At 43.4% G+C, this 16,706-nt stretch overlaps 1 protein-coding gene across 4 annotated transcripts in view; it reads left to right on the top strand.

Annotated features, from left to right (window-relative positions):
- The first annotated feature begins 319 nt into the window (after positions 1 to 319).
- hlcs (holocarboxylase synthetase (biotin-(proprionyl-CoA-carboxylase (ATP-hydrolysing)) ligase)) overlaps positions 320 to 16,706 on the top strand; it is a 33,423-nt gene continuing 17,036 nt past the window's right edge. The window contains exons 1-6 of one of the 4 annotated variants that reach the window (XM_034549822.1): positions 320 to 692; positions 1,163 to 1,303; positions 3,082 to 3,244; positions 4,752 to 5,740; positions 6,495 to 6,674; positions 10,386 to 10,666. In XM_034549822.1, the coding sequence (XP_034405713.1) occupies positions 441 to 692; positions 1,163 to 1,303; positions 3,082 to 3,244; positions 4,752 to 5,740; positions 6,495 to 6,674; positions 10,386 to 10,666 (2,006 nt within the window). In that variant the 5' untranslated portion in view covers positions 320 to 440. The remainder of the gene's footprint in view (positions 693 to 1,162; positions 1,304 to 3,081; positions 3,245 to 4,751; positions 5,741 to 6,494; positions 6,675 to 10,385; positions 10,667 to 16,706) is intronic. The other 3 variants (XM_034549823.1, XM_034549825.1, XM_034549824.1) reach the window with 3 other exon arrangements.

The following is a 16,706-nucleotide window of genomic DNA, read 5'->3' as shown; positions in this document are numbered from 1 at the left end:
CAGTGGCCATTGCAATGTTAAAGAGCAAACAAAAAAACAGCAGAATTTAACATAACACTGTATGCTATTTGCCACTAGACAAATAAAATCAAATCAAATCAAATAAACATTTATGGACGTGGTTTAGTTGAGGGAAGGCTGTAACTGATTACGTTTATAGGCCTATATCTGTTCAAAAAGTTCAAAACTATGAATAACTTCCCTTTTCATGTCCTACGTGGGAAGAAGCGCATTGGCGTTGACAGCCGCCATCTTGTTTCCATGAGGCCAAAGAGCAGCGGCCACACTCCAGTAGGTGGCGGTAATGCGCCTCAACGCTCGGCACTCCTCCCGCCATTGAAGAGAACGAAGAAGAGCAGCAGGCATGTTGTTACAGCTGTGAACAACACCGACATACATGGCGAGAAGAGCGGCCACGATGTGCGCGCTGGCCGGCTAACATGTTGATAACGCTGTGCTACGTCTATCTGTGGGTCCGCTTTCACAAGTGCTACTCGGTTTTGATCCGAAACAGCCTGTCCCGACTGAGCAGCGGCAGCTTCAGCTTCAGCTTCGCAGTTTGCTCCAGCTCGGCCTCGGCACCAGCCACGGCGCCGCCGACCAGGCGCCGGCAACCCGGTCCGCTTCCTGCCGAGGGGGACGCCGTCTTCCTCCAGCTGGGAGACAAGGCCGTCTATGTCACGGAGCCGCAGGTCGGACACTTGAGCTAGCTTTAAATTAGCATGTTGTTGGCCCGTCCCCACCTTGTTTAACTTACATCCCTCTTTTAGCTCCCGAGAGCTTCTTGTAACCAGACCAGCTAAACACGATCATTTATCCCGGGTTAGAGACGCGCTGTCGCACGTCCTGCGTTCCAAAACCGGACTTAAGTCAAAGTACTTCAACAGCTGTGATTAAGACGACTGAATGAACAAGGACAACAAAGCAGTGTTTGTTTGGTCTGTAAACAGAACCACATCTCCATACTTGGCCCTAAAACACAACAACTACAAGTTAGTCCGGAGGAGTCTTGCCTCTTTGAGACTCCCTGGTTGAAGGGCTGGCTTGACATGAGCCTGTGTGTCACTGCCTCCCTGCTGGATGTCATTGTGTGCCCCCCTCACTAACTACTAACCCCTGTGTAATTGTAGTGTTTGGAGTGATTCTTGTCTGCTGTCTCCAGGCGTGCGACGACCTCAGCAGGTGGACCGTGCTGTTGGGGTCCTCTCTGGTTTGCGGTCCGCGCATAGAGAACATTTCATTCATCATAGAGGCTGCTGGACACTCAATGGGCTACCACTCTCCTCACACGTCCAATAAGAAAGTAGGCACCAACACATTGTCCAACAAGTACCAACACAGATCTATTTGACCACAATACCCAGTTTCTTTATACCATAATGATCAGCGTATGAAGCTGTAGTTCGTGTCTGTTATATTCTGTCAAGCTTTTCGTGTTTTAGTCATCACAGCAAAAAAAAGTGTTTGTACCTTCGCACCTCCTTGACTTGTCATACTAAGACACGGTAATACTGTGTTCATTACCTTGTAATGTTATTCAATGGTATATGATATCTACTTGTACCAAGGAAACATACTGAGAGTTAACTTCAAGACATTAAATTGAGACTATCTTTTAAATGTGCATGTAGCGTCCCCCGGTGGCCAAACACTTCCAACTCTTTATTATTATTATTATTATTATTATTTATTTTTTACAGTATTTCAGAATCTACAAATACATACTGATACAGCTCTGTTAATCTAGTCATTGAATAATGGTACTGCAGCGCCACCTGTTGGTGAAGAACTGTTGGATGTTCACATATGAACAGACCTTCCCTATTCGGTCACATCTGGATGATGCATTCAAGAGCTCTATTGACTGCCCCCATGGTGGTGTTCACATGCAGAGGGAGAACCCATTGAAAGAGCAGGCAGGGCGACCTCTGACTGGACTCCATCATCGTGATGCAACTGGAGGCGCTTCCACCTGACGGAAAAAGAATGCACGCCGGCCTGCTTTCTTATAGATTGAGTGATGCCAGTTATTAGTTTTCATCAACTCTGGGAATTTAATTTAATTTTGGACACTTTTTTTTAAAGCATGTTTGGTTTTTTATTGTCATTTGTATAATCCACTAACCGCGTGATTTGCTTGTGAGCGTCCCCGTGAGCTTGCAGGCCCTTTGTTGTACTTTCCTTTTGGTGTGTTTCCGCTCCCCTCCACCTTTTTTTATTTTTATTTTTCTCCTTTCTTCCTCCGGTCCTATTTTTCTTCACACCGCTCGGCATGTGCACTCTACGCACTCACTGAATGTTGTGTTCCTGCTCCGCCATGTTCTCACTTTGATTTACACATTTCACTTTGCATTATGCATTTGTTTTCACACAAGTGGCCTTTTAATATTAGAGTATTCAAATGTATTTCTTAGTATGGGTAAATTGATATATATTTGTATACTTAAGCTGTGCATTAAAATATATATATATATATATATATATATATATATATATATATATATATATATATATATATAATTATTTTATGTATTGCTTTTGCGTTCTATTCTCTCTGCTCTGCACACATCATAATTTCTGCGTTTGGGAGGAAACAACCAGTTAGTGTGGGAAGCGTCATCAATAACTATTTCACACATGTGGCTCATTCAAATGTACTAATCCTTGGACCAAATGTTTCTGCCCTTTTTGTTACCGTTTCATATTTGAGGTTGGCATGAGTTTCCCAAAGTACATTTTCAATTAAATTCCCTTAGGTCCACGTTTTCTTGTGAGAACAATACCATTTTTTGGGTATTAAAATCCAATGGTGCACCATTACTACATACTTTATTATATAGTTGCTAGCTACATTGATATAGATCTGTTACACCAGTCCTGCATTAAAGTCTTTTTTCTAAAAGTCCTTTTCAGGTTCTCTTTCAACCGATTTTTAAAAACTAATTTCATTAGTATTATTTACGACACAATTCAGATTGAAATATTATGGATCTGTTGTGGTTCTGACAGTTTAATGTAAAGAAATGTTCCTGTGGTAATCTGTACAGAACCAGGCTCACCCGCCTTGTGTGTTGTGTGCAGGTGCTGAAGTGGTCTGATTACTGCCTCCCTCTGGCCCGGAGCCCCGGTCAGCCCTTCAGGGCGGTGGCACAGGCCAGCGTGGACAACTTCAGTCGGCTGGGGGTGGCTTTTATTGAGGATCGCCTTCAGCTGGACGATGGACTGACGCCGTCAAAGATAATCCGTATGTTGCCTCCAGTTCCAGCAACTACATCCCCCTTTTCATGTCCCCACCTCAGAACACCTTGCTGGTGTGGCCATTGACCTTTTTTAGTACTAGTTTCATTACTTGAAATGCATTCAATGCTCATAGTTTTATGAACTATGCATCATCTGTTTTGTAAAGTCACGGTTTACGGCCCACAAGCTGCCCATAGCTACGCCCTCATCCGCCTGGTCGCTGCCCATAGCTCCGCCCTCATCCGCCTGGTCGCTGCCCTTACATTCGCTTTATAATCTTTAAGCGGACCCTTTGGCCAGGAACAGAAAACAATTATTTCTGTTTGATTTAATTGACTTATTTCGAGATTTGCACATAACATCATAATATTATTAACTGAGCACACATAAAGTGTTTTATGCATTTAAAAATATTAAATTTTTAATAAACACTATTTATGGCAAACATTGAACTGTTTAGTAGTGTTGTGGAGGTATTTTGTTAAAATTCATTTCATAAGAAGTTTTTCTGGTCTTGAAACACTACACATTCACTTTTGTTTCTGTATGGCCCACAAACGGAAAAGGTTTTTTAGCTCCACTTTGCTGGTGAACCCGGGGGGGGGGCTTTAGCAGCTGAAGAGACGGATATGTTTCTCAGGAGTCGGTGGAAACTTGAATATTGGACTTTCATCCATTGTGACAGCAAATAAGTGCTAAAACTATCAGCTGGATAATTAGACAACAAGTTTACGTACTGTAAGATAAGTTCAGAGCTCGGGTCCCGTGACTGCAGGAAATTCAGGATATAATGAATTAAAGTTTAACAATATTTAATGGCAAAGATAATATTCATATAGCATTCATGATCGTGGGGCCAGAAATGAAGAACTCTCCACAGACGGTCTGCTGCTCTCAAAGAGCGCCAGCCTGGGGCTGTCTCGAGACCTCCAATCCAGTAGAACCATCTCCCCAGAACAAATGCTCGGCTATTAGTCTGGTCATGCAAATGAATTCACACCTAAGGGTTAGTTGTATTGGTCAGTTCAAAGAATGCCGCTGTTCTGTTCGCTAAACTAATTAATAAGCTGCCGGGGTCAAAGCGCACACATCCGGTCAGGGACCGGAAGTTCCCCTTCAGAATAAAACCTATTATCCTGCCTTCAGAATAAAAGCAACATCTCAGGTTTCAATCGGCATCCATTTGAACTATTGTCTAAACAATAAAACATCATACAGTTAATCATCACATTTGTCATCAACAAACAGAATAATAAAACAGTGATCCTCTTATGTTTTATAATACATTCCTCCAGAATATTCCTCATAAAATCCCAAATAACTTTCTTTATGTATTAATTTAAAACATAAACTTTCTTATCTACACGTGCAAGTATATATAAAATCCGCTACAACTCAACAGTACTAACCCTGTAACTTAACTGAAACTGAAAAACAAGTATTTTTCTTTACTAAATGTAAGTCACCACATTGCACTGATCTTCTTCCACGTTCTTCTGACCTTCCCGTAGCCGTCCTCCTCCAAGAATCCACCCTCAGCCTGCTGCTGGAGAAGCAGTGTCCAGACGCCCAGACGCCACCATGTCTCTGCGGCGCTGAGCCTTTGCTCCGTCACCTTCCGTGCCGCAAAGGCAGCCTCCTCCTCCCGCCGGAGGTCAATAGGAGGTTGGAGGAGCGGAGAGGGTCGGAGCCGCTCCACGGCACCAAGGACCCGCATCCAGTTTGCGACTCGGAGGACCGCTCCTTGGGCAACCATCACCATATGGAGGGCCACAGACACCACCTCCACCTGTCCAACTGCCACGAGTGCTTGGAGCTGGAGAACAGCACCATCCTCTCAGTCAAGTACGCGTCGGCCGACAACATTCCCGACCTTCCAGATGATGACTCGGCAGGGCTGGACAGTGGGGATGAGACTCTGGATGACGTCGAGCACCACGCCGAAGGGTTTTCCGGGCAGAGCGGTGGACCTTACTGTAATAGCAAGCCGCCAAACGTTCTGCTGTACACGGGCGGCTGCCAGGAGCGTTTTCAGTTAGTCCGGCAGATTTTATCAGAGTGTATAAACATGGAGGACAACATAATATATCCCCTCCAACCGCAGCTGGCTCTGAGCGACCCATGGCTGGACAACACCAAGCTCCTCGTCCTGGCAGAGGAGGAACCCCTGACCCCCCTGCTTCAGACCCGTTTTCTCACCTACCTGAGCCAGGGGGGCAGGGTTCTTGGGCTGGCCTCCACCCTTTGCCCAGCAGGCCTCTGCCTGGAGGCCCGGGAGGAGCGCCGCGGCCAGGTCGGCAGGCTGAGCTTCACCAGGGAGGACAGCACGGAGCTGGAGCTGAGCGTGCTGTCGAGTGGGAAGGTCTACGTCAGGGACACGCAGGGAGGAGGGGAAGTGGAGCTCTGGGGGGAGCTGAAGGGGGACGCCCCCCACCAGAGGGACATGGTTGTAGTCAGGGTGACCCACGGAGAGGACGGCGGTGAGGCTGTCCTCTGCCAGGTAGAGACGCATGACATCACTCATTGCGATGATTGCAGCGGTTTACAGGTCATGTTTGGAATGTATTCTAGCTTCAGAGTTTTTTTCGTCTCGTACTCAAACAGCTCAGTGAACACTTGTTTATTTTATTAGGGGACAAATATGATTTGAACATAGTGAACATTAGCATCAGAACTGCCTGGTATTCCTCCACGTTCAGATATGACCGTCCCCAGAGGATCAATGCTGTTGAGGTGGAACAACATTTGCTTTAAAGCTGCATTGATTCATCAATTAGTCGTCAACTATGAAATCTAATCGAACTATTTAGATGATTGATTAGTTTAAACAACAAAACAACAACAATTCAAAACACTCTGGTTGCACCTTCTTAAAAGTATGTTGTTTCTTTCCTCCTGTGGCAGTAAACTGATGCTATTTGAGTTGTGGACACAACAAGACGGTTGAAGACGCCCTCTTGGCGTTGGATCAGCATTTTTCACCCTTTTCTGGCATTTTACAGACCAATTGATTAATCTCGGAAATAATCAACAATAAAACTAATTAGAAGTTGCAGCCCTGCTTAATTTTTTATTTTGAGATGAGGAATAAGTCAGCGTTTTCTGAGACGTTTTCCGAGGATATGTCTAATTTGCGGGTGTGAATTGTTGAAATGCATGTTAACATTTGCTATCGCTAAACAGTCTTTGGGACGGTCTGTTCAGTAAGTCAGTCTCAGAACTTGTCAGACATGCTTTGTCTCCCCCGTCTACAGGCCCACCTGGAAATGGCTCCCGACCCCCAGAATTTGACGGCCAAAGGTTTCGATGAACTGAAAGTCAGCAACGCGCTGCGTTATGAAGTCTTGACGGAGATCCTCACCTCTCTGGGCCTCAGCTGCGAGCTGAACGAGACCCCGGCCCCGAGCCCAGTCCACCTGCTGGCCACCTCTCAGGTGAGACCCCCGCTGCTCAACATCAAGTACATTGACGAAAGTAGGAAACACAGTCGATGTGTATTCATCCATCATAATCTTTATCCATCGTTCATTTGTTAATTCACACACACAAACGCAGCGAGCACCACATTGTTTTTGTTAAAGTTAATTGTACGATACCCCGGCATACTCCACATGTGGAAACAATTTGGCCTTTCTTAATGTATGCAAATGTATGAGCATATATGCAGCAGGCCCGCAGCAGGTCTGTGTACAGAGGGCCAGTACAAACAGCAATCAGTCTTTGATCAGCCATCAAACTGAGTGATGCACAGTTCAGGGACCATGCAGTTAGATTTTTGGAAAAACATTTCACTCTACAAGTCTGCTTCACCGTGAAGACGTGTCTATTGACTGCAGTCTGAATGATTAGAAAGCAAGAAGAAAAGATTTGGCATGATTGAAACAATGTCATTTGAAATGTAAAGTATAATATATAGGGAATCTGAGTTCACATTTTCATTGTAATGGTAGCTACCAGACTCCATTGACAAAAACAGTCATTTTAGCTCACAGAGCAGAGGAGTTGCAGGTCGACCACTGACCGATTGGCTTTTAAAGAGTCAGTCACACAATAACAACTAACTAACTGACCGAGGCAGCAGTAGACCAGCAACTCCTGTGTTCTGCAAGGTCAAATGTAAAACACAATCCATGGAGTCTCGTGGCTCTGTAGAGAGCATGGATGGATATAACATCCTCAGTTCCCCGTCAGAAAGGGCTGTCGGACCGCAAGAGAAAGCAGTGAGAACATTCTAAATATAGCGAACACTTAAACGGACTTTTAGGTGTCTAAAATACGTCCACAGCAGGACATTGTACCGCATACAACCCTACCTCAAAACATATGATCCCTTTATATTAAGCTTCCACATCACATCATGTTGGACTGCGGTAGGCCTTTAAACTTGTGAGACTGAGGTTTAAAGTGACACAGAGAACCCGTCTCCCCTGCAGCACCTGAACTGCACAGACATCATTCTGCACAGTGAAGGTCCAGCTGATTTAAAGCTAAACATTGTACTTGTGTGATAATCCACACAGATTTGTCTTCTTATTTACAGAAATTTCTGTTAAATATTTGTGTGCACGTGGAAGAAAATGATAAGAATGGTGGCAATACTTTTGCACTTTGGTCTGGTGAGATTGAGGACGTCTGTCAGCAACGTGTGGGCGTCATGGAGGTTTCTTTTTACTTCCAGCACGTACTGCAGCTGCCCTTACAAAGTACATACTATTGTATGCAGAATGCATTCAATTGGGACACACTACTTTGTCATAACATTGCTCCTTGAACTTTGACCCTCTTGCTGTCATACATCTGCTGAGGATTGTCGGTCAGAAAAGAAGGAAAAGCATGCTGGCTGACTGCAGTCGAACATCCTGGCATATTTATTTTTGGCATACTGCATTTCACATCCGATGTATTGGGACACACTAAATCTCTGGCATATCAAATAGTGTGCGTGTTGGAACGCACAGCGTGTTTCGATGATGCCCGTGTTCAAGAAGAACCACTAGGGGGAGCCGGAGCGCCGGGGTGGCTGTGAAACATCCTTTTCCAATGTGACCTTTAGTTCCACTGTCTGGTATCAATGAAGCAAGGTGTCCTACTAGGGCGCTCCCTTAAAAATAAAATAAAAAATGAATTACATTAATATTGGCAGTAGTTGCTTTAGTATTGTGGTCGGTTTTGTCTTCATTGTTGTATATTTGGATTGCTGTGTGACCTTTAACCCCCCACACCCACCACCCCATATGGAAATTGGGGTCTGCAGAATCGTTTCCAGATTGTTGTGGAGGTCGTGGAGCAGAGCTGTGAACCTCAACATGTCTGCACAGCGGCCTCCTGCTCCTGGTACACAATGCTTGGACTGGTTCCAGGAGCTTCTATTCAGTCCTAAAGGTGTTTTGGTCTTAAGTGTGAGCGGTGCAGGTTTCCATCAGTGCTTGTTGTCAGGCATTGCTGCCCGCTCTCAGCAGGTTGGAAGCTCTTCCCTGAATAAGTACAATTTCACAGATTTGGGCCAAATATAAATAATATTCTCACGAGGACTTTAAAATCCACGTTGTAATAAGTGGATTTCAAAGTCCTCGTGAGAATATTATTTATATTTGACCCAAATCTGTGAAATTGTATAGTATATTTACACAATAAAGAGTCAAAAGCAGCAATAGCCCAGATACCAAATCACTGTTGCTGCTTTTGCTTTTTTATTGTGTAAATATACTATTTAACAAACTTAAAATAATACACCGAATGATTAGAAACAATCAACAGATTAACTGATTAGCCATACATCATTGTTACTTGGATTTAATCAATTGTATTCTGCTGAAATGACCCACATGATTCTCACTCGGTGTTCTTTTAACATTACTTTTGCACACAGACATAACGGCCTCCTATCTGCGTCACACATTACATCTTTTCACCAAGCCAATAATTAACAACATAACATAACTGGACTGTAAAAACATGAAAGACTCATGTCGAACCTGAACAATACAGGTACAATACAATACAATGGCTAGTTAACTAACCAAATCAAAACTACATACATTCTCTTTTCGACATAATTTATGCACGGATGGTCTGCCTTCAATAATTTGTATACCCTCACAAACTATATTGCCGTTAACAAAATTGTGATGTGGTGCTTGTCCCGCCATAGCTTGTGTAAATTCTCAATTCAGAAAATGGGACGTCCTTCAACATTCCAGGTCTCGGACAATTCTAGGGTCAAGTGATGTCGGGAAGAGGAGTCGGAAAGGGATATTGAGATGAACCCTAAGTCGAGTTGAGACGATCCATGTCATGTATCAGACTAACAGAGATGTGTGACTGTGGGCCCAGTGCGTCATAAAATGTCAGCATCGTACTGAGTGCAAATCACATTGATGTCAAATGAAATGAAATCAACTTTTCTAAATCTAATACTAGAGGTGAAGGAAGTACATAATACGATATAGTCATCATTGTAAAAGATTAAACATTGAGACAATATGTGTTGTGTGTGTAAGGACACAGGAGAGAAGCCTGATTAATGGGAAGTGACTGGAACAGAGCAGACTGGGACTGCTGCCTAATTTCACTGTGACATTGATTGGCCACACTCACTGATTAACTCATTCAGCACATTTATTTAAAATGGAAAATCCATCAAATCCAGCTCTTATTTTGATTCTGGATATGAAATGTCCCTCTCAAGGCCTAGACTGGATAAGAAAACCCAGTCCACCCAGTGGAATACGTGCCTAAAGTCGCTGCGGCTTTAGGAGATCCATAAGTATTGACTCAATAATGCCCACATTTTAGTGTCTGAACTCTTTAATGGATCCCTACAACCACCAACAACAGAACTTGTATCTGTCGATAAATAGGAACCCTTGTAGATGCCTTTTTAAAAAGTTGCTCCGATGTCTCTGGGGCGACAAAAGGTCAGCGTCCAAAATCTCCCATGAAATTACATCTTAATTATATTTACTTCTTTTGTTGGCATAAATCTCAGTCCTGATTGTAACTACCAAATATTAATTTAATTTGAAAATGTTTACCATTCAAACACCAGTTTGTTTACATATTGCTTATTGACAGAAAATGCAAGATTTAGCTGTGTCTAGAGAAAAATATCTGACGGTGTCATTGTCCTTATCTGCTCCTCACAGGAGGCCAAGACCATCTCCGTGGATTGGCTGCGGACGCATGCTGATGAAAATGGCCTCCTCGCGCTGTCCAAGGCCTCGCTCTCGCTGGTGTCGAGTTCTGAGCTCCAGGACGGCCCCTCGCTCCCCGCTGGCTCCTTGGCCCTGGTCACAGACTCCTCGGAGTCCCACAGCTGGCCGCAGTTCAGCATGGAGACCTACAGAGAGAACCTGAAGACCAGCCTGCTGGGGCACACCGTGCTGTATGCCGAGGTCGCCACGTCCACCATGGACTTGCTGCAAGGGTAACACACGCTCCTCTGAGCCTGCTTACTGTTGGCTGGCAGCAGCGCGTTTTCATGGGTGAAAATGGTGGTTCTGTGACCGAATGCGATGTGCGCGGGCCAACCGGCAGCTAGTCAAATAAACTCGTCCGCTTTCTTGCAATCGTCGCACTTAATTTATCAGATCCCCGCCTCCACAAAAAAAAGTCCCAATGAGATTAAATTCACCACGGTCTTGTGAATCGTCTCACACCAGGGTCAACTAGGATCATAGTTTACACCGTGAATCTGGCACCAACCGCAGACACAAACCTCTACACATTAACTAAAGATAACGTCGTATGCCGAGAACATAGTCTATTAGTCTATAAGTACACACACAACTGCTGGGAAGGAAAACTGCCATGTATCTTCAGTTTTAGAAGTTGGTCCATAATGAAGCTCTGGTTAACCACAGAATCAACTCAGGAAGGGTGCTGAGGCCGCTTCTCGTCCTCCCGTCCGTTTGTTCAGGCGTCGCTGCTCGGCAGGGAGCGATGGAGCGTCCCTTTTTAAAGCGAGTGGGATCTGTGGATGGCTTTCTTTAGCTCCCCATCCTCTGTACATGTGTCGGGTTGCTCTGCGTATTGTTACAGTTGAGAAACGGTTGTGAAAGAGCTCTTCATGCTAAAACATTTGGATCGGGATATTTTTGATTGTTTATTGATATTAATGTTGTGAGTGTAACATTTCTAACTTAAAAGAGAGATATGAAGACACGACAGATACGATACCATTAGTTTAGAACTAAAGCTGAGCTTACTGCCTGTGCCTAGCAGTTCGATCAATGTAATCTGAATCTTTGATGGGTGACATTATATTACTCACTAAATATACTTGACACACTGTTTTATTCACAGTCTTCATAAAAAAGATTTGAGCTGAAATTAAACAGCCTTTTGAATAAAAATAAATAAATAAATCCCCCCCTTCCACCGGGGCAGGAAACAGACCATCAACCTCCCTTTCTGAAATATTCAGTCACACGCGTACAAACTCTTGCATGTTAAGTGTGTTTTTAAGCCACGTACATGTGTTGATGGGGGAATGGAGGCAGATGATTGTAGGTGTGCGAGTCATGGCATTCAACTATTTAAAAAAGAACGTGCACAAACTCGCGTGTGTGTCTTAATCTAGTACTCCAGATCGGGTTAAGACCCCAACGAGGGGGAATCACTAAACCCTATTCCAACTTCCTGGTCCCATTCATTTGTTCAATCAGCACTGTGCCTTTTGACTCATGCTACACGCAGACGCATGTGAAGTGTGCATGTTCCACTTTCTATCATGCAGTGTGGGACTCGCATTGGTCTGATTTTGGTCGTGGTCTTGACTGGTCCCAACCCCTGATAGTCTTGGTCCTGTCTCGGTCCACTTCGGCTATCACTCGTTTCTGTGGTCTCGACTGCAACACTGCCTTTAACACCAAAAAACCTGATAAATTAGGAGCGGCATATCACAGGACTATCAGTGCTATACGGAATACTAAGAAATGTAAAAGTAGAACATGTTTGACAACAATGCAGACTTCTCTCCACACAAGGTAGACTTAGAGGCCACAGGTGGATGATCAGCTGTCATCAGCAGCAGCAGCACAGCTTTCAGGTGAGCAGGGAGAGAGAGGGGGGGAGAGGGGGGGGGGGGGAGAGAGAGAGAGCCGGGCTGGAACTAATTTAATGCCCAAGTGACCTCACTGCAGCGAAGTTGCACCTAATAGACTTCTTTTGTCCGCACGAGAGCCGAAGTGGCTGCTGAGCAGTCGGTGCGGCGGCAGGTGGGAGCAATTAACACTGTCATAAAGTTTGACAAATGGAATGGCGGAGCCGCGCTGAGCTGATTGGAACAGACAGTGTTGTCATTAAGGTTGTACAAAAACTAATGCAGGGCGAGCGGGCGGGGCCGGCGCTGTGGTTTGATTTCACTGCTGTGGTCTTGACTTTCCAGATGTGTCTCTCCCCCGTGCAGCCCTGATTAATGTTATTATGAAGGAATGTCTGTTTTATTTCTTGCAGCGTCTGTGTTTATTAAGCGCTCGGCATGATGCTGAAGGCTCAGCGAGACTCGGCCTCGCAGCCCTGACTGCTTTACAGCTAATGTTTGTCCCCTTTAATGTCTCCTTTAATGTCCCCTTTGATGTCTTCTTTAATGTCTCCTTTGATGTCCCCTTTGATGTCTCCTTTAATGTCTCCTTTAATGTCCCCTTTAATGTCCCCTTTGATGTCTTCTTTAATGTCCCCTTTGATGTCTCCTTTGATGTCTTCTTTAATGTCTCCTTTAATGTTCCCTTTGATGTCTTCTTTAATGTCCCCTTTAATGTCCCCTTTGATGTCTTCTTTAATGTCCCCTTTCATGTCTCCTTTAATGTCCCATTTAATGTCTCCTTTGATGTCCCCTTTGATGTCCCCTTTAATGTCCCCTTTGATGTCTTCTTTAATGTCTCATTTAATGTTCCCTTTGATGTATTCTTTAATGTCCCCTTTAATGTCCCCTTTGATGTCTTCTTTAATGTCTCCTTTAATGTTCCCTTTGATGTCTTCTTTTATGTCCCCTTTGATGTCTCCTTTGATGTCTTCTTTTATGTCCCCTTTGATGTCTTATTTAATGTCCCCTTTGATGTCTCCTTTAATGTCCCCTTTAATGTCTCCTTTGATGTCCCCTTTGTCCAGTCTGAGTCACTTGAATCCATCCAGCCTGGGCTTGGAGAATGCAAATGACAGGATTTATTGTTGTGGGAGTTTTAACCATGTTAGGAACTACAGTTGGGATATCTCTGCTACTGCGGCTCCAATTTTGACCGTTTTTTTAATGGATGAATTCAATTCTTTTTTACTTTAAGTGTATTTTTACTCAAAAGAAAATCTTACATTTAGTCACATTCTGGTACGGCACCTTTCTAGACCAGAACATCACAAGGAGCACAATTGTATACAAAATACGTCAATACGGCAACAGACTTAATAGTAAAAACACAACAAAATGTAAAAGAATAAAACTAGAAATGGACCAAACTGCACAACATAAAGTGTGAACAGGTTGGGCCTGAGCTGCTTGTTAACGGCATCCTGATCGCCTGCAGAGTTTCAGTCTGCATCCGAGAGCTGCAGCAGTCTGATGAATTAATATGAAGCTAGAAACCAGCTGGAGTTTCTTTATATCAATGTGAACAAGCTCCATAATCTCAGGCACTCGCAATGTTTCTCATCTGTCAGAAATACTTTCTGTTGGTAAAAATGGTACACTCCATTTGTTGGATGTAAATAAGTTGATATTCTTTAAAATCATGATTTTACAAATACAATCCTACATTAAATATAAAGCAACATTAGAGATGTTAGAGTAAGTTAATTTAATGTCAAACTTTAGCCGAGACACAAATGTTGCACCACTGGGCTGGGCAAGGTGTTCCTCTCATTTGGGTTCAATAAATGTAATATGAAATGTAATATGAGGAAAATAGCATCTCCATCGCTACGCTTTTCTAAGGAGGACGTTTTAACACGTATAATATGCATATTCTTTGTGTGAGAAGTAACCAGATGAATTAATCTGAACATACAGGAAGCAGCCCTGAAACCGATAAATCGTGAAGTCACGGGGCCGTGGTGGCGTGCGTTAATAGAAGGGGTGTTCGTTTCTGAAGATTATCTCGCTGAACAATATATTATATTAAATGTATTAATACGTGTAAGTATAATAAATGTTTGTTTGTCGCAGAGCTTATTTTATTGCAATAATTCAAAATCCAATTACCAATCCACTTCATCCCTGCAGCACTTTGTGATTTATAAATATATTTGTTACAACCAGCTCATTTGTGTGCAATGTTAAAACCAGTAAACTGCTGAGTCAGTGCTTCTGGAGCTGATACTGCTGCTGGTAGAAGAAGCACAAGTATTCATACATCTGATTCTAGTAGAGTTAGTACGTGTTGTTGTTGTTGTTGTTGTTGTTGTTGTTGTTGACAAGCAGACCTTTTATCACCGTTGGAGGAATCACATCTCATTTGAGACAATGGGGCTATATTGTTAATCAAATAAGCAAACAGTCAAACAGATGATGAGTTTCAGTCGGTTATTAGAGTCCTTTGAGCTACCATGACTGTGGCTTTTCTTCCATCTGCAGCTCAAATAAAGGTTGAGGGTGTAATTGCCAGAGGGGGGAATCGGTCTGAAGGCGCTCCCCGGCATCGAGGAGCTGATAAAAACTCTGGTTTTCTTCGGTGCAGAGGCTGGAAGCCGAGGCTCAATGGCTGGCGGGCTGCGTGTTTGTCCAGGGTATTAACGCTTTGTGTGGCGGCGGCGGCTAATAATAGCCAGTACCGAGACACAGGACGGCGTTGTCACAAGGTCACACCCGGCTGGAATGTCAATGTCTCATCAGAGCGGACCTCTTCATGGCGAATGCTTTCACATGCCTTGTTAGAGGAAAGGGTTTGTCAGCTCGCCATGCTAGTGGAGAAGAATAGTTTATAGACTCCAACTAGCAGCTGCTTAGCTTTGTTTAGCTTAGCACAACGACTGGAAACAGCTAGCTTGGTTCCATCCAGCGTGAACACAATCTAACGCGCAGCACCATTAAAGCCCCCTAATAACATGTTTTTTGTTGAGTAAAAGTGTTTAAAAATAAATAAAAATAGACGGCACATTGTGGCGTTAGATGCGGTTTCCTGCCGGACGATTTCTTGAGAAGCAATTCTTTTTTTAAAATCCGCAGTTTGCCTGCTTAGTGTGTTTTTAAAATGTCAAACTATTCCTTCAAATGTTATAATTCGGTATCCTGTATATATATATATATATATATATATATATATATATATATATATATATACTGTTAATTAATTGCAATACTCATGGTGAATGAACTACGGACGAGAGAGCTGGGAATTGAACCACCGATCTCACGCTCTACTTCAAAGGAATGAAGGATCCAATGTTTGCTCGATTCTTATGTTTTTAATATTTGAGTTTGACACACTTTTATTTATGCAAAGTGCAGCAGCTTGTGTTCAGGCAACATTTAATAAAATAAGCCTTTGGCTTCTTTATTAAAATGTTATTCACTATTATTATTTGAAACATTAAACTAAACCCAGCCTTTCATATCAGTAAAAAAGAAACATGACCAATATTATAGTACACATACAAATTCATACTGTGGTTACTTTACAATCCCGTTTTAATTATTAACAAAGAACATCATACATTCAATAACAGCAGAAGTTGTCCTACGAGTGACAGTCTCAACAAAATTATTACTATTTTATTTCATTTTCACTCCTAATTAATCTAATTTATTTGAATGAATTGACAGACAAATGTAATTAGTCTCAAGTCCAAACGTGTGTCTTTATAATAATGTATTGTCCAAACCAAATACACCGAGTTGACGTGTGTGTGTGTGTGTGTGTGTGTGTGTGTGTGTGTGTGTGTGTGTGTGTGTGTGTGTGTGTGTGTGTGTGTGTGTGTGTGTGTGTGTGTGTGTGTGTGTGTGTGTGTGTGTGTGTGTGTGTGTGTGTGTGTGTGTGTGTGTGTGTGTGTGTGTGTGTGTGTGTGTGTGTGTGTGTGTGTGTGTGTGTGTGTGTGTGTGTGTGTGTGTGTGTGTGTGTGTGTGTGTGTCACCACTTGGCCCATCCAGAGAGCATAATCATTCTTTTCCTGCTCAGCTGAACTTGATCTCTGCGCCTGGGGCAACACACTTCATACTTGTTGACTTTTTCTTGTAAGAGCTTCAGGCTCAGACATGAAAACCCAAGGGCCCACTTTTGTACCCCCCACCCCCCCACTACACCTTTTATTCCCCACACACCCCCACTACACCTTTTATTCCCCCCTCCCACACCCCCACTACACCTTTTATTCCCCCTCCCCCCCAGCGAGGCAGCAATGGATGTAATTCTGATTATTTTCTCTTGGATGTTGTGTGTTATTAATTTTTCCTTAAACCCTGTTGTAATGTCAGTCACGAGCGAGAGTGAACCGAGTACCTTCGTACTCTGGAGATGTGAGTAGGAACGCAGCCGAAC

Source organism: Cyclopterus lumpus, chromosome 14 (genome assembly GCF_009769545.1).
Source record: "Cyclopterus lumpus isolate fCycLum1 chromosome 14, fCycLum1.pri, whole genome shotgun sequence".
NCBI classification, from domain to species: domain Eukaryota; kingdom Metazoa; phylum Chordata; class Actinopteri; order Perciformes; family Cyclopteridae; genus Cyclopterus; species Cyclopterus lumpus.
This window is presented reverse-complemented; position numbering and strand designations above follow the sequence as displayed.